This window comes from Lacerta agilis, chromosome Z (genome assembly GCF_009819535.1).
Source record: "Lacerta agilis isolate rLacAgi1 chromosome Z, rLacAgi1.pri, whole genome shotgun sequence".
NCBI lineage: Eukaryota > Metazoa > Chordata > Lepidosauria > Squamata > Lacertidae > Lacerta > Lacerta agilis.
In genome coordinates, this window is record NC_046331.1 from 13488500 (window position 1) to 13513164 (window position 24665).

The 24665-nt window shown below is 43.3% G+C and overlaps 1 protein-coding gene across 1 annotated transcript; it reads right to left on the minus strand.

The window, feature by feature from the left end:
• Positions 1-407: 407 nt before the first annotated feature.
• Positions 408-24330, minus strand: TTF1 (transcription termination factor 1). The gene is made up of 11 exons (XM_033137806.1): positions 24168-24330; positions 18250-19817; positions 16903-17135; positions 15457-15642; positions 14115-14193; positions 12155-12285; positions 11256-11472; positions 10369-10458; positions 6846-6911; positions 5890-5975; positions 408-668 (listed from the first exon to the last, which is right to left on the minus strand). Exons 1-11 carry the CDS (start codon positions 24174-24176, stop codon positions 469-471), a joined length of 2865 nt encoding a protein of 954 aa, XP_032993697.1. The 5' UTR covers positions 24177-24330; the 3' UTR covers positions 408-468.
• Positions 24331-24665: the final 335 nt, after the last annotated feature.

Genomic DNA, 24665 nt, shown 5'->3' on the forward strand with positions numbered 1-24665 from the left:
TGGCCCCTTCCGGTTGCGACCCCTGGGTAAGGGGAGTGCAGGGTCTCTACAGCATCCCCAGAGCCCCTATGCTCATGGCCCTTCCCCACTGGAGACATCACCGTTTCTTTAGTGGAAACTGAATGTTGCACCATTATATCAGAACAAATAATAAATGTCACTGGTCACCAAAATAATATACACCTTCTCCAAAATAACCTAGCAGAGGTAGAGCATGGATGTATCTTGGATTGGAATCTCTGGGGGTAGCTTCCCAGACCCCAGTGGATTCAAAGCTTCTCCCATAATTCTTTCAATGGACAATGTTCTCTTGCTCCTTCAAATGTAAGGTAGTAATAAAATGTTAAGTACAATCCTAAAAAATTAAATAAAGCTTTATTTATCTTTTTTAAAAACAGTGAAGAATAAAATATTTTTTTCCAGTGGAATTACAGTTCTGCTGGCTCTTGGCATTGGAAGCTCCAGGTCCTAATTCTCCTGATCGTCGTCCGAGTCATCACCAGAGATACAGTCACTGTCGTGAAAGATCTCACTGAACTTGAACTCTCTCTTCCAACTGTGGTCTTCAGCTTGCTGGGGCTCCTCAGTTACATTCTGTCTTGCCATTAGTTCCGCTTGTTGTTTCTTTAACACTGGAAGTGTCACTTCATACAGATGACTGATGATTTCTTAAAAAGACACAAACAAATACCAAATCTCAATAAGCCACAATGGCTATGTTCTCCTTCCACTGCTGGATGCAACAACCCTCTGAATGCCAGTTGCTGGGAATCACAAGTGGGGGGAGGGGAGTGCTGCTTGCATGGTTCCCATAATTAATGGGCATCTGGTTGGCCAATGTGAAAGCTGGACCAGATGGACCTTTGGCCTGATTCTGCAGGGCTATTATGCTCTGATCTTGCTGGATTTTCAATAGTTGGTTTGCCCCGCCTCCAACACTTAAACCTACAGAACAAGGTAATACTGATAGTTTGATAAGGGTCAAGAACCTTATCAGGAAGCCAAAACTAGCATCTCTCATAGAGCACAGTTGGTTGCAGATGGTGGCAAGGTTGCGCAGTTGTAAAGGGGCCCTGCATTGCTCAAATTGCCTTGCCATTTTCAGTTCAGGTGGAACATCCAAGGAATCAAAGAGAGATAGTATGAAAGAGTTCCTGGTTCACCTTCCACAACTTTGGAAGCTGCCTTGTTCTGAGTGATACTGATATAAAAATTAAGAGAACCAAGGTGTATTATTTTTTATTTTAACAATTCTTCAATGTTTTGATTTTAATTGCATGAAGGGAAAGCCTTGCTTTCTGTGCAAGGATCTTGTGGGCTTGTATTTTACAACTGTATACCCTCTAGCTCCTTCATGGATCACTGCCTTGTGGTGGCGAAGGGGCTTGAAAAACTCAGGGAAGCTATGAGCTATGACATGCAGGGCCACCCAAGATGGACAGGTCATAGTGGAGAGTTTAGATTAAATGTGATCCACCTGGAGGAGGAACCGGCAAGCCACTCCAGTATCCCTGCCAAGAAAACACCATGGACAAAGACAACAGGCATGTAAAAGTTATGACGCTGGAAGATGAGCCGCTCAGGTCGGAAGGCGTCCAACATGCTACTGGGGAAGAGTGGAGGACAAGTACAAGTAGATTCAGAGCTGATGAAGCGGCTGGGCCAAAGCTGAAAGGTCTCTCAATTGCGGATATGGCTGGAAGCGAAAGGAAAGTCCAATGCTGTAAAGAAAAATATTGCATAGGAACCTGGAATGTAAGAACCATGAACCTTGGTAGGCTGGATGTGTTCAAAAATGTGATGGCAAGAATAAACATTGACATCCTGGGCATCAGTGAACTAAAATGGACGGGAATGGGTGAATTCAGTTCGGATGACTACCACATCTACTACCGTGGGCAAGAATCCCGTAAAAGAAATGGAGTGGCCCTCTTAGTGAACAAAAGAGTGGTGAAAGCCCTCTTAGTGAACAAAAGAGTGGTGAAAGCTATACTGGGATGCAATCTCAAAAATGACAGAATGATCTCGATATGAATCCAAGGCAGACCTTTTAACATCACACTAATCCAGGTTTATGCACCAACTACCAGTGCTGAAGAAACTGAAATTGACCAATTCTATGAAGACTTACAACACCTTTCAGAAATGACACCAAAGAAGGATGTTCTTCTCATTATAGGGGATTGGAAGTAGGGAGTCAAGAGATAAAAGGAACAACTGGCAAGTTTGGCCTTGGAGTTCAAAACGAAGCAGGGCAAAGGCTAATAGAGTTCTGTCAAGAGAACAAGCTGGTAATCACAAACACTCTTTTCCAACAACATAAGAGACGACTCTACACATGGACATCACCAGATGGGCAGCATCAAAATCAGATTGATTATATTCTCTGCAGCCAAAGATGGAGAAGCTCTATACAGTCAGCAAAAACAAGATCTGGAGCTGACTGTGGCTCAGATCATCAGCTTCTTATAGCAAAATTCCAGCTTAAACTGAAGAAAGTAAGTGAGGAGGAATTAAAGAACCTTTTAATGAGGGTGAAAGAGGAGAGCGCAAAATATGGTCTGAAGCTCAACATCAAAAAAACTAAGATCATGGGCACTGGTCCCATCACCTCCTGGCAAATAGAAGGGGAAGAAATGGAGGCAGTGAAAGATTTTACTTTCTTGGGTTCCATGATCACTGCAGATGGTGACAATAGTCACGAAATTAAAAGACGCCTGCTTCTTGGGAGGAAAGCAATGACAAACCTAGACAGCATCTTAAAAAGCAGAGACGTCACCTTGCCGACAAAGGTCCATATAGTTAAAGCTATGGTTTTCCCAGTAGTGATGTATGGAAGTGAGAGCTGGACCATAAAGAAGGCTGGTCGCTGAAGAATTGATGCTTTTGAATTATGGTGCTGGAGGAGACTCTTGAGAGTCCCATGGACTGCAAAAAGATCAAACTTATCCATCCTTAAAGAAATCAGCCCTGAGTGCTCACTGGAAGGACAGATCCTGAAGTTGAGGCTCCAGTACTTTGGCAACCTCATGAGAAGAGAAGACTCCCTGATGTTGGGTAAGATGGAGGGCACAAGGAGAAGGGGACGGCAGAGCTTGAGTTGGTTGGACAGTGTTCTTGACGCGACTAGCATGAGTTTGGCCAAACTGCGGGAGGCAGTGAAAGATAGGCATGCCTGGTGTGCTTTGGTCCATGGGGTCATGAAGAGTCAGACACGACTGAACAACACAACAAATGCTCTCTAGGCCATAAACAAGAAACCCTGAAAATGGCACAAATGGCCCTCCAGGGTGTCTATCATAAGTTAGCACCAGTGGGTTAATCAGAAATCCTTAAGGTTTCCCGAGAGGCTCAGGGACAAGCGAGGTAAGGGAGTGAAATAAGAGAGAGGAATGTCAGCAAGCTCTGATCACAGGCTTCGTTACCAGGGCAACATATGACATCCAATACCTAAAATGGTCAAATGGCATGGGTATATTTGGGGCACTCCAAGGTGATTGCAGGGATACCGATATGGAGCCATGCCTGTTTTACTTCTCATGACCTATAAGCTTTCCTGATGTATGTTTAAGAATGTTTAGATGCTTAGTACTGAACTACTGTACTATATAAGCTTTGTTCTGATTTGCCTCTCATCAGTCGGCAGTCCTTCTAACTAGCAGCTGGCTGGCAAGGCTGTCCCACTGCAATAGTTTTAATAAATGCTGGGTCCCTCCTGGATGTTGGATTTATTTCCTTGGTTCGGTTTTTTTTTTAAGCTGTGTTCCCTCACCTGGGTAATGAACAAAGTGGTATAGAAATTTTATTTTTTTAAAAATATTTATGCTTTTACAGTAAATTGGTACATCCATTTCACTATCCTTCTGCCTTGTTCTTCCCCACACCTCCCTCCAAGGGTTCCTTTTTACTCTTAGTTGTGCTACAACTCTTCCTACAACTTCCAATTAATTTAGCTGCTGTTCATATCTAGTCCTACTTGGAGATTTATGTAATTCTCCCACTCCTCTCTTAAGGTATGTTCATCCTGGTTTCTTATCTTTATAGTCAGCATTGCTAATGTATTCTATTAAAACAAAATAAAAAATAAAAAAATCCTTCCAGTAGCACCTTAGAGACCAACTAAGTTTGTTCTTGGTATATTATTTTGTTTTGACTATGGCAGACCAACACGGCTACCTACCTGTATTCTATTAACAGTCATTCTATTCTATTAACTTATTCTGCCAATCCTCTTTCGTTGGACTGTTTTTGTCCTTCCACATTTGTGCATATGCTACTCTGGCTGCAGCAGTTGCATAAACAAAAAGATTTAAAATATTCTTAGGTATCTCACCCTCGGCTATACCCAAAAGGAACATCTCCATTTTGGGGGAAATGTCAGCCTTAACATCTTTTTTATTTCTGTGTATATAATTTAATATTCCTTAGCTTTCTTACATCTCCAACACGTCCCCTCTATTTCTTCGCATTTCCAACACATCTTAGATCCCCTTTTATACATTTTGACCAATTTAGTCAGGGTGAGGTACCATCTTTTGTAGTTTTTCCTTTAGGGTGTGACATACTGAAAAGTTTAATGCCTTTTTCCACAGCCTCTCCCAGGATATTATGTCTATGTTACAGGTGAAACTCGAAAAAATTAGAATATCGTGGAAAAGTCCATTTATGTAAGCAATTGTTTTCATTAGCTACTGGAGTTTAATATATGAGATAGACTCATGACATGCAAAGCGAGATATGTCAAGCCTTTATTTGTTATAATTGTGATGATTATGGCGCACAGCTGATGAAAACCCCAAAGTTGAAATTGTTAATTTGGGGTTCTCAGCTGTATGCCATAATCATCACAATTATAACAAATAAAGGCTTGACATATCTCGCTATGCATGTCATGAGTCTATCTCATATATTAGTTTCACCTTTTAAGTTGAATTACTGAAAGAAATGAACCTTTCCACGATATTCTAATTTTTTGAGTTTCACCTGTATGTCCCAAATCAATTGCCTGTGGGATCATTGCTTCCTTTGTTGTTTCTTCCTTAGTCTCCCATTCTAACAAAAAATTATAAATTGTGGAAGTTAGTTTTTCTCTGTTAACCATTATAGCTTTTTCACACTCCAAGCTTTTCTTACTAAATCCTTTTTCTTTAACTTTTTAAAATATCTCGTTTACTTGATGGTACTGAAACCAGTCACTGATCCAGCCTTGTATATCTTTTCTCTTTTTAATATTGGTTGGCCTTCTTTGAATTATATCTTTATAAGTATCTCAATTCTCTTTCACGTTTGTCTGAAGACACAGTGCATAGTTCAGGGAGAGGTAACCTTTTTTTAGCCCAAGAGTCACATTTCTTCCCAGGCAACTTTACAGGAGCCACATGCCAGTGGTGTGTGGGATGAGGGCAAAAGTGTGTGGGAAAATGGATGCAAATGTTAGCTTTCGTACAGAAGTCTGGTTTCCAGTCACACAAACCCTTCTCTATCCTCCATTCAAGCAAGCAAGAGGCACCCTCAGGGTTCAATTACACATTCCAGCCAAGCAAAAGCACTCAAGTAAGGGGTTGGAGCAGGGCTAGTAAGGGGGTCCTGAGGGTCAGATAAAGTCTTAAAGGGCCACATTCGCCCCCCAGAGCTGAGGTCCCCCCCCCCGAGTACATCAGAAAAAGATTTATATTTTCAATACATGGGATAAAAAAACCAGGCACAAACTGGATGAGGGATTGGGATTAGGAACTGTTGGCCCTCTAGATGTTGTTGGACTCCACTTCCCATTAGCCCCAGCCAACATGGCTAATGGTCAGGGAATAATGGGAGTTGCATTCTCAACAATTTCTGAGTGGGGCTGCAGGTTTTCTGTCCCTGAGCAAGAGGAAACACCAGCAAACTCACCACCGAAGCTTATGCTATTCCAGTGAGGGACACGGTAAGCCTTGATTCTGTAGAATCTGCTCCGAATATAATATGGAGAGACGTTCCTGTGGGGCAGAGAAGGGGGTATATAAAACAAGAAATTATTCTGCAATAGTGCTTGCATGAAAGAATGAAAAAGCGAGCAACTCACATTTATTTGCTCACATTGTGAGAGGGGGAGGTTTCTTGCTGTTGGTTTTTTTGTATCTTTATTTTAAATGATTGTGATTTATGTGGAAATTGTTCTATTTGGTTGTGTATTTTTGTTTTATTTATTGCGTTTATTGACTACTTTTTGTCATGTTGTAGTTATGCATTTTTTTCATCTGTAAGTTGCTTTGAGCATGGTTTGAAAAGTGGAAAGGTGGCATACATATAAAATTATGCAAGCATTTATTTAATGAAAATTGAAAGATTGCTCCTATGAATGCTTCTGCTGTAAACAAACCAGTCAACATCTATGGTCCATGGAGCTTGCCGTTGTCCTGATCCAGGAGACAGTTCTTAACTGTCTTTTCCTTTGCTATGGATACTTGCCAATACACTTCAAATAGATGTGTTCAGAATCATTACATGCTCCTTTCCATACACCTGGGATGGGAGGCTTATGACTCTCCACATGACGTTGGACTACAACTCCCATCATCTCCTGACCATTGATCCTGCAGCTATGTAGAGGGAATCCTTCTCCTTGGATCAGAGGTGGGAAAATCTGTGGCCTTCCAGAGGTTGTTGAGACTCCCAACGCCTATCATCCCTGAGTATTTGCCATGCTGTCTGTTGGCTGATGAGAGTTGGGAGTCCAGCAACATCCGGAGGGCCACAGGTTCCCAATCCCTGCATTATACAGACCAGCAATACATCTAGAACTTGACAAAAAGGATACAGAATTGTAGGCACTTCCCCCATGTTACTGACAAATATTTTTAATGTACCCTATAGCACTGGCTATCTCTTCCCAATCAACTTCTTCCACGTCATCAGCTTCCACTTCATACAACCTGAAATACAGAAGAAATCTGGGTGATTTGCTCATTATCTATTATTATCATCTTTATTATTATCTTTTAGTGTTGTCCCACCTTTTCCCCAGAAGCTGAACTCATTATTAAACATGGTAAGCTAAAAACATATAAAAGTTTAAAAGTATAATAGAATTAGAATGATTGATGTAAAATACAATTTATTAAAATGCAGATGGTGAAAACAGCACACCGTTAAAAGCCCTTTCTTTAAAAGCAGCCAGTTGCAAAGGCTTATTGCAGAAGGACAACAAGGAGGGAGCCAGCCTAGCTTCTCTAATAAGGGAGTTTCAAAGTCTAGGAGCAGCCACTAAGAAGGCCCTCTCTCGCATCCTCACCAGACATGTCTGTGAGGGTGGTAGGACTGAAAGAAGGGCCTTCCCTGATGATCTCAGAGCTCGGGCAGGTTTGTAAACAAACTGAAAACAGTGGGCAGAAAACTTAAAATTTCAATGGGTTTATTCTGACTGTAAATTAGTTAGCTACAGCCCTATGTTACTGTTAAAAATAAATAGGCTCTTTAAAAAGGAGACCTGTCTTTTGGTTGTTGTTGCTTATCTTCTTATATTCTTTTGTATAATTATAGCATCACAGGATCTGAGACTGATCCAGGTACTTGTAAGGAACCTGGGCAGAGCTTATACACTCACTCAACCGCTTTGATCTGTGGAACTGGCACTGTTACAGATGCCACATAATTTTCATTCTGCATTGTAAGGAATCAATCTTTTAGCATAGCAAAACCTATGCTTTGAAACTCCCTGCCTATTTGCTTCTCAGCACCTGCTAAAAACATTGCTGTTTAGGCAAGCCTACCCAGACGTGTTTTGATCTGGTTTTTAGTTTATTGTTAATTGTATTATTACTGAATGCTTTAAAATAGCTTTAAACTGTTTTTATTGGTAGTTATTGAGGGAGTGGTGCACCCAAAATGCTATGGAAAGAGTTAATGTAATATAGAATCCTATGACGTCAGCACAGTAGGCAGTTTTTGTCATGAATTCCACCTCAATATTGATCCAGAGAAGATCCCAACATATAGTTAGCAAAGTAAAAGCTTAAATACTTTGCAGGATTCCCCCCAAAATAGACCAGAGGCAATTAGCTTCATCCAGCAGAGCTTTTACTACTGAGGACAAATGAGCTTAATGGTTACGAATCCAAGATCTTCCAAGATTGGTACTGTCCACAAGAAATCCAGTTGTAGTAAACTTAACTTAAACAATATCCTGAAAACTAAAGACTAAGCATACTGTGTACAGAACACCACACCAGAATGAAACAGGCTCCTTCTGGCCTATTATTACAGTCAGCATGACCTTGACAGAAAGACATAACAGAACCAGTTTAAATGAGCTGTTCAGCTTCTTTGAAGTTACCGTATTTTTCACTCCGTAAGATGCACTTTCCCCCTCCTAAAAACGAAGGGGAAATGTCTAGGCGTCTTATGGAGCGAAGGCACTGGATGTCAGTGGGATCCCTCGAGTGGAGGGATGCCACTGCCGCTGGAGCCATGGCTCCCAGCGGCGGGGGAGGGGTGAGCAGCCCAAAATTGGGCTTCCTCGCCTCCCTCCGCTGCCAGCTGCAGAGCAGCTGGGCTGGGCAGCAGCCGCTTAGCTCCTGCCGAGCCCCACTGCTTTGGGGCAAACCACGAGGGAGGGCTCCGTTTCCCTCCCTTGTGGCTTGCTTTGGAGCAGTGGGGCTGCGCAGGAGACGCTTAGCTCCTGCCTAGCCCCGGTGCTTTGGGGCGAGGAAAGGCTCCGTCTGGGCCGCTTTCCCTCCACTCGCCCCACAGCGAGCCAGGGAGAAGGTGTGGGAATGTTTTGGGATGCAGGAGAGGATATATTGTTTAAGATATCCTATTCCAACTACACAGTCTTCTATAAAAGCATAAAACATTTACTCACGAGAAATCATCTGTTCACAATTGCATCCCAGATGGCAGACTTAAACTTAGTAAAAGTAACATTTACTCAGGAGACTGTTCCATAAGGGAAAACAGTTCCTTTGTGGTCTCTCAGTGGTAATCCTTCCTTGAGAGAAGGGAGAGAGAGATGGAGTCTTGCCCCTGTGGTTTTGTGTTAACCTGCCCAGGTGAGACCACACCCATCTCCAGTTACACAGAGGAAGTCCATGCCAGCCCAGGGGAAACAGCGAGTTCCGACTGGCTGGCCTAGAGTTCCCTTTCTATGTCCACTCTAGCAATGTTGACTGCTCCTGCATTTTACATCCCACAGAAGGGAGACGTGGTTGCCCCTGCGAGAGGTGGCAACGGGATCAGCACCCTGAAAGCGCTCCTTTCGGGGCGCTCATCCTGCTGCCACCTCTCGCAAGAGTAGGCTTCCTCCCCCCTTTCTCTCTCCCTTCCTTCTCTCTCACCACCCCTTCCTTCCTTCCTCCCTTCCTTCTCTCTCTTCCCTCCCTCCATCCATCCCTCCTTCTTTCCCTCTCCCCCCTCTCTCTCTCCTTCCTTTCTTCTCTCTCTCTCTTTCTCTCTCACCCCTTCCTTCCTTCCTTCTCCCTCTTTCTTTCACTCTGTCACCCCTGAACGCAGTGGAGGTGGGGGGTGGCGGCGGAGGGATGCTGCTGGTTGCTCCCTGCCAACCCTGTTCACCAACGCAGGCTTGTTGGGGAAGAACCAGCAGCATCCCTCCGCGCCCCCCCCAGCCTTTTAGAGGGGGAAAACCAGAAAAAAATATTTTTTTCTTGTTTTCCTCCTCTAAACACTAGGTGCGCCCTATGGAGCGAAAAATACGGTATAACCCAAACATCAAGAAGCTTCTGCTTGTTTCTAGGCATAATAGAAACTTGTTTTTTAGCTAGAAATTTCGCCTAGCACCAGCTTGTATCACACAGTGAAGCTTCCAGAACCCTACTTGAATAAATTAGAATAGGAAAGATCTCTGCACATCAAATACCTTCTGCACCAAAAAATGCAAACTGACAGTTTTTTCAATTAGGTCTGTTATTAACTGTAGAGAGTGAGAGAGCACACATACACACATGTGTGTAAATATGTTTTAGTATACCAATTAAAATAATGTGTTAAGTTTAAACTCTAAACAGAGAATATTGTACAGTCTTTTCTAGGAAATTCTTTCCAGTAGCACCTTGGACTTCTGTTTCAGTGTATCTGAAGAAGTGTGCATGTACACGAAAGCTCATACCAAGAACAAACTCAGTTGGTCTCTAAGGTGCTACTGGAAAGAATTTCCTATTTTGTTTCGACTATGGCAGACCAACACGGCTACCCACCTGTAACTTTTCTAGGAAAGAAAGAGAACTATATTTTTAAAAGGGACAAACAACCTGGGCAACTTTCATGTATATAAATACCAGAGTTTTATTGTCTTATTCCTTTTGAAAACCACGAGTCTGTTTCTGCTGTCAAGTGGTATATAAATTTTATTAAACAAACAATAAATTTTGCTAATACCTTTCAATGAGGGCAGTATTTATCTGCAGATGTTCAAGTCTGCTCCTCTTCTTCTGCTTACCCATAATCTTCTTGGTTACAATATTAATCCTTAAGAAGAAAAAGAAAGCTGATTACAATTGTTTATTCAGTAAATTGAAGGCATTTGCAGGTGACTTAGTAATAATGATGGAAAATGCACAGGAAAATATCTTGAAAACGCTGGAAAAAATGAGTATATTTGGTAAAGTTTCAGAATTTAAATTGAATAAATTTAAAATGAAATTAATGGTTAGAAATATGGGTGAACAAGAGAAAAATGAGTTTTAAAAAAATCTGGTCTGTCAATAGCGAAGAAAGTCAAATATTTAGTAACTGGGGTAACCATGAAAAATATTAACCTATTTGAGGACAATTATAATAAAGTATGGAAAGAAATAAAAAAAGATATGGAAATCTGGAGTAGATTAAATTTGACTCTATGGGGAAGAATCTCAACCATCAAAACGATATACAACACAATAGAAAATGAAATGTAAATAGAAGAAATTGCAATGTGGTGGTGGGAAATCACAGGGGAAGAAAAGGTAGTCACAATATGGACTGGTATACCTTAAATATAGATGTGAATTTGTAATTGTATAATGAAATGAAATGAAATAAAAAGCAATAATTTAAAAAGGGGTGGGATTGAGCAGCAAATTTGAATAGCCCCACCTAGTAGAGCAAAAGGGAGGAGCAATTTTCCTGAGCACAGCTGGCAGGGGTTTCACAAAAGGATCATTCTGCAGACCTAACTAGAGGTGTCAAGGATTGAACCTGGGGCCTTTTTGCATGCGTGTTGCCAGTGGCTGATGAGAGTTGTGCTCAACGTCTAGAGGGAGACACAGGTTCCCGGCCACTCTTACCACTTCTGTTTACACTGCCTCCAGTGCCTGGTGCCCACTTTGGTTTCCACTTGGGACCACGAGATGCCCTTGCAGAGATTCTCATACGTGAGCGTGAGTGCTCCATCCTCATCTTCTTTCTCTGAAGCAGAGTCTCTCTTTTTGGACAGGAGTGTCTCCTTGATGGCTTGAACTAGCTTCCTTGTCTCTTCAGAACCCCAAGGACCGGAGTTATATGCTGAATTCATTTAAAAGGGGGAAATATTGATTTAATTCATTGTTAGCTCTGGACATCTTGCAAGGGCTTATGCAGGGGAAGAAGAAGAAGAAGAAGAGTTTGGATTTGATATCCCGCTTTTCACTACCCGAAGGAGTCTCCAAGCGGCTAACATTCTCCTTTCCCTTCCTCCCCCACAACAAACACTCTGTGAGGTGAGTGGGGCTGAGAGACTTCAGAGAAGTGTGACTAGCCCAAGGTCACCCATGTGGAGGAGCGGAGACACGAACCCGGTCCCCCAGATTACGTGTCTACTGCTCTTAACCACTACACCACACTGGCTCTCAAGTGTCTTGGCTGGCTAGCATCAGTAAAAAGAATGGCAAACTGGATTGCTGGTTTAAACAGATAGCAACAGTCCTCCATTCAACCTAGTTCAGTAGTTCCCAAACGTTTTTGGGCCTGCGTCCCCTTGGTTCCCTCACCCTCAAGTTGCCGGACTTGAATGACAGAGGTAAGAAAGTACCATAGAATAGATGATCCAAAAAAGATACACCAGCACGCCCAATTTGCATAATTCTGCTTTTTTGGTGAATTTTTTAAATAATTATTTTTAAAGCCCTGAGCCCTGGTTTGAGGATTAGGCCAGGGTTGGGGCGCGGTGGGTGGGGTGGGGTGGTGGAGAGCAGGAGTGTTAATTTACCACACTTGATCTCAGAAAATTTTGTTTCAACTGAATGGCTGCTGCGAGACATCAGGTCCGAGATCTTTTTCCAGTTGTTGCCATACATGGCTTGATACTTCTTGAGCTTCTTCTTCTCCCTCTTAGAATACCTAGGGAGAAAAGGGGTTGCTGTTCTCACTGAGCTAGTTGCACTGGTAGTGGGTTAGAGTGTCAGACTTGTGGTAATTATACTTTACAGAGTTGTGCGGAGGTTGCCCCAGGTTGTTTGGCCCTTTTTATAGTTCTCTTTCTCTCCCAGAAAAACAACAACTATGCAACACTTGCTTTTAAAGTTTAAAAATAACATACGGCTTTTACTAGGTGTGCTTGCTCTTGTCAGATTGAATGAACAAGAAAGGCAGGTAATACTTACACTACTGAAACATATTTACATGAACTTGTGTCTGAGGCTGACTAATATTTACAGACTGACTATGAGGCAGACTGCAGCACAACACAATATACTTGCTGCTCTAGCAGCTAAATCTCACAACAGTTGATAACTGAACTAACTGGGGGGGGGGAACTGCCTCAGGCGTATGACACCACAGGATTCTATGCTACAGCATTAACTCTTTGCATAGTATTCTGGATGCACCATTCCCACGACTAAGACCTAGTAGAGTAGGGTTCAAATTCCCATTCAGCCATGAAGTTCATGAGCCAGCTGCAGTCACTCAGACCAACCTACCTCACAGGGTTGCTGTGAGGATGAGGAGGAGGAGCTCCTTGAAGGAAAGCAGGTAATAAACATAATAAACATAATAATAATAATGTCTATGACTGGATCCATGGGCAACCTTTGGTAAATGAACATTTTGGAAAGAAAGCACCAACAAAGCACCAATGGAATCAATATCGTAATGCCCTCATATGGATCTATGGTGCGACCGCATTTGGAAGACTGTACAGTTTTGGTTGCCTCACCTCAAAAAGGATATTGCAGAGTTGAAAAAGCTTTAGAAATGGGCAACCAAAATAATGAAGCAGATGGAGTGACTGCTTTATGAAGAAAGGTTGAAGCATTGAGAACTTTTCCGCATAGAGATAAGGCAAGTAAGAGGTGACATGATAGAAGTTTCTAAGCTTATGCATGGCTTGGAGAAAGTGGAGGGATAGAAGTTTTCTTCCTCTTAACATTTGAACTCATGGACATCCAATTAAGCTGAATTTTGGAAGATACAGGAAAAATAAAAAGGGACTTCTTTATGCACCACAGAGTTAAAATATGGAGGATGCTCCCACAGAAGTAAGTGATGGCCACTAATCTAGATTGTTTTAAAAGATTAGACAAAATTCGTGGTGAGGGGGCTGTCAGTGTCTACTAGCAATGATGGCTATGCTCTGCTTCTATGGCCAGCAGCAGCAATGATGCTAAAGACCAGTTGCTGGAAACCACAAGAGGGGAAAGGGCTCTTGTGCTCAGGGTCCTGCTTGCCCAGAAACATGTGGATGGCCACTGTGAGAAGATGCTGGACTAGGTGGGCCATTGGCCTGATCCAGCAGGCTCTTATGCTCTGACTTCACTCTGTAGGAGCTGGCTTTCTGCAGATACCATATTATTGGGAGGTCCATTTGCTATGATGCAGGAATCGTCCCTTTAGTGTAGTGGCATGCTACATTTGGAACTCCCTCATGCTACACATCAGATAGTGGCTGTCTCTATTGCTTCCATGAGTTGCTTCCTTGAGATCAGGAGCCAGTACCCCCCCCCAAAAAAAGTATGCATTGAAGTGGGAGTGACAAAGGACAAAATTTAAAGCTTTAGTGGAATCAGAAATCTGGAGCTAAAATGTGAGTCTTTCGGAGTTCAGGCAGAGAGAGAAACTTCCTGAGTAGGAACTCCAGAACCCTGTCCTGTTAGGCTCGGTGGCCATGTATTCTGGGGTGCTTCCATGACAACAGCAAAAAACCCGAGAAGTCCAGTTGCCTTTCTTACCTTCCATTATAATTCTTGGGATCGTATATTTTTCTTGCTCGGTAATATACTAGCCTCCAAGGCCTTGGAATTCCCTGAGCTTCAGAAGAATCAATAAAGATGCATTAAAATTGACATTTTGTGATTAAAGACAATCTACACTAAGGAGCTAATTGGATTATGGGTTGCTGATTTTGCAGCAGTTATGTTTTGATTGTGTTTTTATACACCAAAACATTACCACCCTTTATTCAATTTATATAATAAGCCCAGGGCAGCATTTATTTGTTTTGAACCTTGTTCTCTCTGGGAACATGTTATCTAGGCCAGCTAAGGAAAACTGTACATCACACTAGAAAAAACATGGAACTTTTTGATTTCATAATGACTGTGGTTGATCTTTTTCTTTAGGGGATTTCCCTCTTTCTGAGAATTTTAAAAAATAAAATTCACTCCATCAGCCCTGCTTTGACCAGATGAGCTCCATCATGCATCCTCTCCCTAAACTGTCATCTGTGAGCAGCCATTCCATTAGGCTGCCTCAGTATGGGAGAGAGAGGAAGCCGAAGACCATCAGCTTGGCCAAAGGACCAGCTCCATCAGAGCCTTTGACTCCTGAAGTATGCAAGCTGGCAATTGTGAGAACAGCTGTTTAAAGGGACCTCAGTTTCATTCCCACCCTTCCCACCCTGATGTTGCTAGACACCCATTACTCCCAATCATCATGGTCAATGGTGATGGGAGTTCATAGAATTGGAAAGTACCCCAAGGGTCATCTAGTCCAACCCCCCACAATGCAGGAATCTCAACTAAAGCATCCCTGACAGATGGCCACCCAACCTCTGCTTAAAAGCTTCCAGCAAAGCAGAGTTCACAATCTCCCAAGGGAGTCTGTTCTACTGTCAAACTGCTCTTACTGTCAGAAAGTTCTTCCTGATGGTTTTGTGCAGTGATATGTACAGAACCAAAGGTTCTCCATCCCTGACTAACTTGTATATAACTAGCTAGCTTGTGCCCAGAACTGCATTGGGAATCTAAGAAATGAAGAAAGCCAGGGCAGTTTTGTAAGATTTCAGTTCGCCATCTTGATTCAAAATGGCATCCAATGGTATCCAAACAAACCTAAACACCTGCTCTGCAATCTCAGGAACCATCATGCTAAATTTGCCTACGGTCTCTTAACAAGTGTCTGAGCACATGGTAAAACAAACAACTTTCCCAAATATGTAATAGATTATGGTTTGATTTGGATAAAGGAGGGAATTTAGACAGCTTCACAAATGTACTAGAGAGGCAAATCTTTTAGCAAGACCACCCCCTCACTACCAAGTCGCCCACAAAAGCCACCCAGTCAAATACTCACCAATCTTTGCACCAAACAAGTTTGTAGTTTTCAGCTTGCTGATGGATTCTCTTTCTTGGGGGAACCTGTGCGCAAAGAGGAGTTTTTCTGCAGACTCTATCCCAGTCTCTTTCAAGAAGGCCTCAACATTTTGCCGCAGCTGATCATTTTCCTTCTTGGTAAATTTACCAAACCGCACTGCAATGCCTACATCATTTCCAAGGGAGAACAGGAAAGTTAAAAGTTTCAGATTTCAGACCTTGCCCTTTAGCATTATCACTCGTTCATAAGGCTGAGTAGTTTTCAGGGACACATGACCACATATACCTTGCACTATTGCAACATGACCCTCACGGATAACTTGTCTAATGTCAGCTTTTGTGGAACTGGCCATTTTTCAGGACCCAGGACCCCTAAATTGTGCTTGGTGCTCCCATAAAACAGGTGCAGTAACCTTTGGGTCTCTAGATATTGCTGAACTCCAGCTCCCAACGGCCCCATCGAGTTTAGACAATGGCCAGGTATGATGGGAGTTGGAAGTTCAGCTACCTCTGGATGGCCATAGCTTCTCTACACCTACCACAAAATGATAAGCTAGCTGTAGATGTGGGTTTGGGTCTTGGTTATTAGGACAAACACCAAATGTTTGCCATCTTAAAGTTCTCAAAGCCAGAGGTGGGAAACATTGTAACCCTCCACATGGTTGCTAGACTTTTACCTCCCACCATCCTTGACCATTAGCCATGTTGTCTGGGGCAGATAGGAGTTAAAGTCCAACAACATTTGGAGGGCCACAAGTTCCCCATCCCTGCTGAGCATGTACACACCTACATGTGCATGAGTGACATATATGAGGGCAGACCGTGCTCTTTGATTTTCTGAACTGGGAGTCAAGAAACATGGTGTCCCAACCTTTCCCCACAAAATAAGCAACATCTAGAGAACTACCGGTTACTCACCGCTGCTATACCCTTTGCAAAGAGCATGTGTGTGTTTGTGTACAACCTACCATTCCATCAGATTATCTTGGTGGTAAAGAGGGGAAGGACTCTCCACCAGTTCTGCCAGAATACAAGCTGCAACAGAAACCCCCTACCCCTAAACTGTTTCTGTGTTAGCTGATTATTAAAGCCCTGAGTCTGGTGCCTGAGTTTGTGTTTTCCTCTGCCCGCCATGTCCTCCTTTCCTTATGTGCTGTCTTTTTTAGATTGTGGGCCCATAAGAAGCGACTGCTTTGTTTTAAGTGATTGTATGTAAGCCACTAAGAGCCTCTTTTGGTTGAAGAATGGGGTACATGTGCTCTGAATACAAACAAACAAACAAACACACACAAATACACACCCTTTCTTTCAATAAATATATACATGTAACATTTGTATTCCACCTTTCCTCCCAGGATGAAAGGGTAGTGTACACTTCTCTCCCCTCTGCATTTTTGTTATTTGAGTGTTAATCACCTGTACACACCTTTTTTCTTAAAATTTCTAAACCTGACCAGGTCCCGACCAGCCAGCTGTTTGATTGCTGATTCACTCAGGGTCCTGACGTGAGGAATGTACTCTTCTAGCTCTTTGGTGACAGAGTCCAGATCTTTCATTGCAAGCTGGGAAAATTCTACAAACTCATTGTCCACAAGGGAAAACTTGCTGGAAGATGATTCCTTGGCGTCCAAATGGACAGGAGTTGTAGATTTCTGTGGCCTGTTAGGAGAGCAAAACATAAGGCCTGCATACTATTACTGGCACTTGTTGGCATCAAAAATCGCTTTGGGGTGCCAGGGAAAAGCCCAACATTAGCTTGTGAGACACATGCTATTGACAAAAGCCACACCTCACCAAGATTCCTGTCTTGGTAAGATTACTTACTAGGTGACCTGATCAACCAGCCCAGTGATGCTTATGCAGTGTTGGAATAGCATATCTAATGCTTGAGTGTGAGATTCTTGGAATGTGATGTGTGTATTGAAACAATTTACTATGCACACAAGCTTAGATAAGGAATACTAGTGGTAGCTGGCAGCTGAAACAGTCTTTTTAGTACAATCAGGCACTCCAACCATGGAAACGTTTACAATTTGGGGGGAATTAATACTGCCAATTATTACAGTCATACCTCAAGTTGTGTACGCTCCATGTTGCATACGTTTGACTTACAGACCTCCGCAACCCAGAAGTCCTCCCCGGAGCGTGCACAGCTGTGCAGAAGCGTTCTGCGCACCTCACGCATGCGCAGAAGTGCAAAAACGTGCGAACTTCCAGCTTTTTTGGCTTTTGGGGGGGCATTTGTGTTAAGCATGCCTGTGTTACGTAGCGCGATCCGCAACGGATCGTGTGCGTAACACGGGGTACCACTGTATTATTATTATGAAGAAGTGTGCATGCACACAAAAGCTTATACCCAGAACAAACTTAGTCGGTCTCTAAGGTGCACTGCATCAGACCAACACGGCTACCTACCTCAACCTAATTGGCTGTGTTTCTAGATTGTAAGCTAGTTGGAAGCGACTATTTCTGATACCTGTAAGCTACCTGGAGTGTCTTTTTCAGCTGAAGTGGCAAAGGAAGGAAGGCTTCAACACTCCTAAGCTCCACCCTGTTTCTAGTGGGTCTTCTGAATCCCAGAATCTCACTTCTACGCATCTGGGACAGATCTGGGTCAAGACACACAAGAGACCTGCTGCCAACAAACTTGTTTTAGCCTTGAGCCTGTGCATGAAGCCCTTCACCCTTTTGCTAAACATCAATTTAAATACTAAAGCAGTTCATATTTTCCTCACACCTGCCAAGAAAGCCCATCCATGGGTAAGGTACTCACCCATCATAATCATCATTCGTGCTGGGAGTATTTTTACGCTTATGTGATTTCTTACGTGTGGCAGGGCTGCTGCATTTCACAGTTCTGTCCAACTTATTCACCTCATTGTTCTCCTCTTGGCAAAGGTCTGAGGGCTGTGTTAAGGGTACAGGAGGAGGCAAAGCTGTAAAGAAGTCCTCCTTCACATCCTCTGTATCACTGCAGTTGGTTGTATTGTGCTTGTGTAAACCTGCATCAAGCTGGCTGCTGGCCTCTTCTGGAGTTTCAGCTTTTTTACGCTTTTTCTTCTTCCGTGCAATGGGACTACAAAACTTCTCAGTTTTGTCCGACTCAGCTGCCTCTATTCTCTCCTCCTGGGAAAGGTCTGAGTGCTGTGTTAAGAGTACTGCAGGAGGTGAAGGTGCAAAGAGGTCCCTCTGTGTGTCCTCTGTGTCACTGCAGTCTGTTCTATTGTGCTTGTGCAAACTCGGAGGGTTAGCCCTAATATCTGTGAGCCTGTCAGAAGCTATGTTTGCCTCGGCCTGCTCAGGTAACAAGAGCACCTTTGCTTTCTTCTTCTGAACAGGTGTGGATTTAGAGACATAACCTGAATTTTCCAAATCACTGGCATCAAGCTGGCTGCTGGCCTCTTCTGGAGTTTCAGCTTTTTTACGCTTTTTCTTCTTCCGTGCAATGGGACTACAAAACTTCTCAGTTTTGTCCGACTCAGCTGCCTCTATTCTCTCCTCCTGGGAAAGGTCTGAGTGCTGTGTTAAGAGTACTGCAGGAGGTGAAGGTGCAAAGAGGTCCCTCTGTGTGTCCTCTGTGTCACTGCAGTCTGTTCTATTGTGCTTGTGCAAACTCGGAGGGTTAGCCCTAATATCTGTGAGCCTGTCAGAAGCTATGTTTGCCTCGGCCTGCTCAGGTAACAAGAGCACCTTTGCTTTCTTCTTCTGAACAGGTGTGGATTTAGAGACATAACCTGAATTTTCCAAATCACTGGCATCAAGCTGGCTGCTGGCCTCTTCTGGAGTTTCAGCTTTTTTATGCTTTTTCTTCTTCCGTGCAATGGGACTACAAAATTCTGCAGTTTTGTCCAACTGAGCCATCTGCTTTTTCTTCTGCAGGGAAAGATCTACGCGCTGCATTAAGGGTACCACAGGATGCAGGCTGCTGCCCTTTTCTGGAGTCTCAGGAATGCAAAAGTCTCTGCCACCCTCTTGTTCAGTAGGTTGATACTTCCTCTTTTTCTTATTACATACATGAGTATCTGTTCCAGCCTTGCTACCCAGCTCACTGTCTGTTGGGATCCAAGTAGCATCTGACTCAGAGTCTGGAATCTTTTCCCCAGCTTTTATGTTCTTTGTTTTTTTTCTACAGACCCCAGTAGCTTCTGTATCCTCAACGAGCCAAGGAAAAATTGAGGAATATCCAGAAGATGGAGGCGAGTAAAGGGCAGCCTTCACAGGTTGCTCATCCCCCTGTCCATTAAGGCCCTCCTTCCTCTTCTTTTTCTTCTTCTTCTTCACCAACTCCGGGAAATGAAAGCCATTTGAGGCTGATGATGTATCAGCTCTGTGCATAATTTCCTTTAAAAAGTAAGGGAGAGGTGGCTAATAATAATAATAATAATAATAATAATTTACTGTTTATACCCCGCCCATCTGGCTGGGTTTCCCCAGCCACTCTGGGCGGCTCCCAACCTAATATTAAAAACATGATACAGCATTTAAAACTCAAAGTCTTAAGAGTATGTAGGCACTGTCAGGCCCAGTACTGTAGCACTAGTTTCCAGTTATTTACTTATTATATTCGCATCCTGCCTTTTCATGCAAGGAGCACAATGTGGTGTACGTAGTTCTCATCTCCCCATTCTATCCTCATAGCAAACTTGCTAGACAAGTTAGTCTGAGAGATGGGTTGACTGGACCAAGGTCACCCAGTAAGCTTCATGATTCAATATGAATTTAACCCATGTCCAGCACTCTTAACTGTTACACTACTCCGCAATATATTGGTATTGGGAGATATAGCCCACAGATCTCTCTGCAGGCTCTTTTTCAATTTAGTTCCCAAAGAAGGCCTTTAAACTTGCTGGGTATTTTTGAAAGTAAAATCTGTATTTCCCCCCCAGCATCTTTGCATAGGTTGCAGAGCTGCTGTCTGGATTTTGCATTTTTTGTTTTGTTTTGCAATTTAAAGACTAACTTCATCTGTTGCATGATACATTTTCTTGGGTTGCAGTTCTGTGAATAATGTTTGTTAGAAACTTTCATAAGCTGCTTTTGAGAACCTGTCAGGGATATAAGTATAAATATATAAAAGGTTTGATCGTATATTGGCTTGCTATACTAAGATGAGATCATCCAAAGCAGCTGTTACATCTCCCACCTAAAGGTAATACTTTAGGCATCTGACAAAATGGGGCCAGTGCACAAAAGCTTCTGTACTACAGCAGATGAAGTCAACATAGTGCCCTCCAAACTTTCATAACAAGCTGCCTTATACCAAGTTAGACCATTGGTCAATCTAGTTCAGTACTGTCTACACTGGTTGGCTCTTCAGGGGTTCAGGTATGAGTCATTCCCAGCCCTATCTGAATAAGCTGGGACCTTCTGCATTCAAGGCAGATGCTCTACCACTGACCTGCAGCCCTAATCATAACAACATAAGAAGAGTTCTTCTGGATCAGGCTAATGGTCCATATAACCATCAAGCAGAAATTGATGTCACCAGCACTCCCTCCTTCTTTGGTAGCCAGCAAGTAGTATATTTTATAACCTATGGTTATAAAATTTTAGGATGCACACACACAGCAGACATACACTCCTCAGAAAAACAACCCTTCCATCATCAAAATTTATGAAATATTCCCTGAGAAAACAGAACAAGCCTAAAAAACCATCTTGGCTGTCCTAATGACTATTTCCCTTGCAGAAGAGAAACCTTTCTTGATACATTAGTTCTTTCACTTCCAAATCCTGTCTTAAGGGCATACTTTGTGTATGAATAGGGTGGACCTGTGACCTGGATTCAAGAACTAAAGTATTTACCACTTCAAAAGAATAGCCAGACTGCCCAGGTAATGCAACCAGTAAAACATTATCAGGTATCCTGGCAGATAGGAGAGAGGCCACACTCTCAAATTTTTGTGGTAGACTGCCTCTTTCTGTGATATTTTTCTGGGTGGTCTTTGGCTAAGGCAGGGGTCCCCAAACTAAGGCCTGGGGGCCGGATGCGGCCCAATTGCCTTCTAAATGCAGCCCCCAGACAGTCCGGGAATCAGCGTGTTTTTACATGTGTAGAATGTGTCCTTTTATTTAAAATGCATCTCTGGGGTATTTGTGGGGCCTGCCTGGTGTTTTTACATGAGTAGAATGTGTCCTTTTATTTAAAATGTATATCTGGGTTATTTGTGGGGCATAGGAATTTGTTCATATTTTTTTTCAAAATATAGTCCGGCCCCCCACAAGGCCTGAGGGAGTGTGGACTGGCCCCCAGCTGAAAAAGTTTGCTGACCCCTGAACTAAGGGGTTGGGCAATGCTAAAAGTCTTTAAAGTGGCGCCCGCCCTGTGGAACGCCCTCCCATCACAGGTCAGGGAAATAAACAACTACCTGACATTCAGAAAAAACCTGAAGGCAGCCCTTTTTAGGGAAGTTTTTAATGTTTGATATTTTTGTATTTGATTTCTGTTGGAAGCCGCCCAGAGTGGCTGGGGAAATCCAGCCAGATGGGCGGGGTACAAATAATAAATATTATTATTATTATTATTATTTAAAGGGGCTTACAAACCTTTGCTCCGAGCCTCTCATCTACTTGCAAGGAGGGGGGGAAACTCTGTCACACAACAGAAAAATAAAGATCTGCCTTGCTTTCACTGGATCTTGCCTCTATTCATTCTTCTCTCATAATGGACTTAGGGGACTCAAGTCTATTGGGGAATTGCATAGCTGTCAACTTTCCCTTTTTTGTGGGAAATTCCCTTATTCCAGTGCAGTTTCCCATTGCAAAAAAAGGAAGGTTGACAGCTCTGGAATTGGGCAGCAAAAGCCAACACCATTTCCCCCCCTACAATACTAATATCAAACATCTCACACACAGATGAGGCCTTGCTGGTGGTGCCACTATTGAGGGCTGTCTGGTTGGTCCTAACTCATGACACGGCCTTATCAGTGGTGGTTTCGGGTTTGCTGTATGCCTTCTCTAGTGAGGCGAGTCTCTCTCCAACATTATTAACTTTCAGGAGGAATTTGAAATTGTCAAGCTTACCCAGATATTTGGTGGCTGAAAAACACTGATCCTGGCAATCCTGAAAACACTGGATGAAATGGCATTTTAGAACTGTTTTAAGAGTTTTGCTTTTTTAAAACTATGAATGGGTTTCCCGCCTTGGGCTCCTTTGAAATGGTCTGTGAAATAAATTAGGTCCTCCCCAGACCCTCTATTTAAAATGGGTTCCGTTCCCAGGAGGGAGTCCAAAAACCCCTGGTGAGAGAGCGTAATTTGGAGGCTCTTACCGGCAGCATAAATGACAGAGACCAAATCAAGGGTTTCCAAAGCAAGGCGGGTTGCCTAATACAGCAGTTTATTTTCTAAGAATACAAAAAACTGTTGCAACAAGGTGCTCGCCACACCCACAGGAGGGAGGAGGAGGGACCTTGAGCACATTTGATATTGCCCGCCCTGGAGATCAAGACCACCCCCAGAAGCATCATAAATACATCACCGAATACATCACGGAAGGGGTGCAGCCCAGACCACCCCCTTAATACATCAGAGAAGGAGCAGAAATCTGGGTGTGTTGTTTCTTCCTGTCTGCCATTTACCTGGTTGCATTATCTGGGTTTGGCCACTCTTTTGTTATTAAAGGTAAAGGGACCCCTGACCATTAGGTCCAATCGTGTCCGACTCTGGAGTTGCGGCGCTCATCTCGTGTTACTGGCCAAGGGAGCCGGCGTACAGCTTCCGGGTCATGTGGCTAGCATGACTAAGCCGTTTCTGGTGAACCAGAGCAGCACACGGAAACGCCATTTACCTTCTGGAGCGGTACCTATTTATCTACTTGCACTTTGACGTGCTTTTGAACTGCTAGGTGGGCAGGAGCTGGGACCGAGCAACGGGAGCTCACCCCGTCGTGGGGATTCAAACCACCGACCTTCTGGTCAGCAAGCCCTAGGCTCAGTGGTTTAACTCACAGCACCACACGCTGTTATTATAACTACTTAATTCCTGAATCTAGGTCACAGGTCACAGGCTCACACCCTGTTCATATGTTGAATGTGCCCTTAAGACAGGATTTGTGAGGACAGGATTTCTGAGGAAAGAGACAATAGGGAGATTAACCACTTTGACCTTTCAGAGAAATATTTGCGGTCAAATTGTTCAGGGCCTAATCTGTGGGGTTTCAGACATGTGGTTTATATATACAGTTATGAACATTATATATATATATATATATATATATATATATATATATTCTTAAAATTCTTTTAACAAAGTGATATGGGTATATTTTCCCAGGAGAATGGTACCCTTTAGCAGTATGGACATAGTACAGCAGAAGTTGTGAAATTGGAAAGTGTGCATAGTGCGTTGTGATGATCCAATAACCAAGGTCCCCTCTCTGTCCAGGTGTGGGTTCATATATTCTTACAACAACGGGATGCAAATTTAATAAATAAAAGCAAATAAATTGGCCCCGGCCAGCGTGACCAACAGTCAGCGATAAACTGAAGTTAGAGCAAACGTGCGATATGAATAAATGCAGTAAACGAAGGAGTAACCCACATGGAAGCGCTTTAGGCACCAATAAATACAGTAGTGTTGTAAACAATTAAGCAACCCTTCCTGCTTTGAAAACAGCATCCCGCGAACCCTAATTCCTCTTTACGAAATGGCCAGGCTACTGCAATGCGACATAAACACACTAAAATATACCTGATGCATCTGCTTCTTCCTAGGTCATCAACAGCTGCAAAACGGTCCAGCACGCGCGCCACAGGCTCCACTTCCGGTTGTTTTACACCGTTTCCTCTCCTCAGCGGAAGGAGCGTGTTGACTTGGAAAGGCTAGAGCGCCCCGACCGAACTTTCGAAATACGTTCTATCCCCGCCCCTGCGGGTTGGTTGGAGAGAGGAATAAACATCTCCTGAGAGGAGAGGCGGGACGTGTCTTCTCGGGAGGCCAGGGGCTTGTGCTATATATGGGTGGGGTGGATTGGGTTTGGGGCGGCTATTTTAAGCAGAGCGATGGGTGTGACAGCCCCTTGAGCTAATCACTTTTCCACTCACCTAACCTCTCTCACAGGGTTTGCTACCCAGGGTTTGCTACCCAGAGCTCCTTAGGTAAAGGGTGGTGTTAGAAAGCGGACCCAGGTAAGAGGCCAAGGCTCAAGCATCTGCTAAGCTACGAAGATCATTGCGTGTGATTTTTGAG

What these genes read in the sequence shown, in the direction of transcription:
- TTF1 (XM_033137806.1), bottom strand. An exon ending in GAGATAGCCAGTGCTATAGG is followed by an intron (nt 5,976 to 6,845) that starts GTACATTAAAAA and finishes TCTGCCCCACAG; the next exon opens with GAACGTCTCTCCATATTATA. An exon ending in GAATAGCATAAGCTTCGGTG is followed by an intron (nt 669 to 5,889) that starts GTGAGTTTGCTG and finishes TGTCTTTTTAAG; the next exon opens with AAATCATCAGTCATCTGTAT.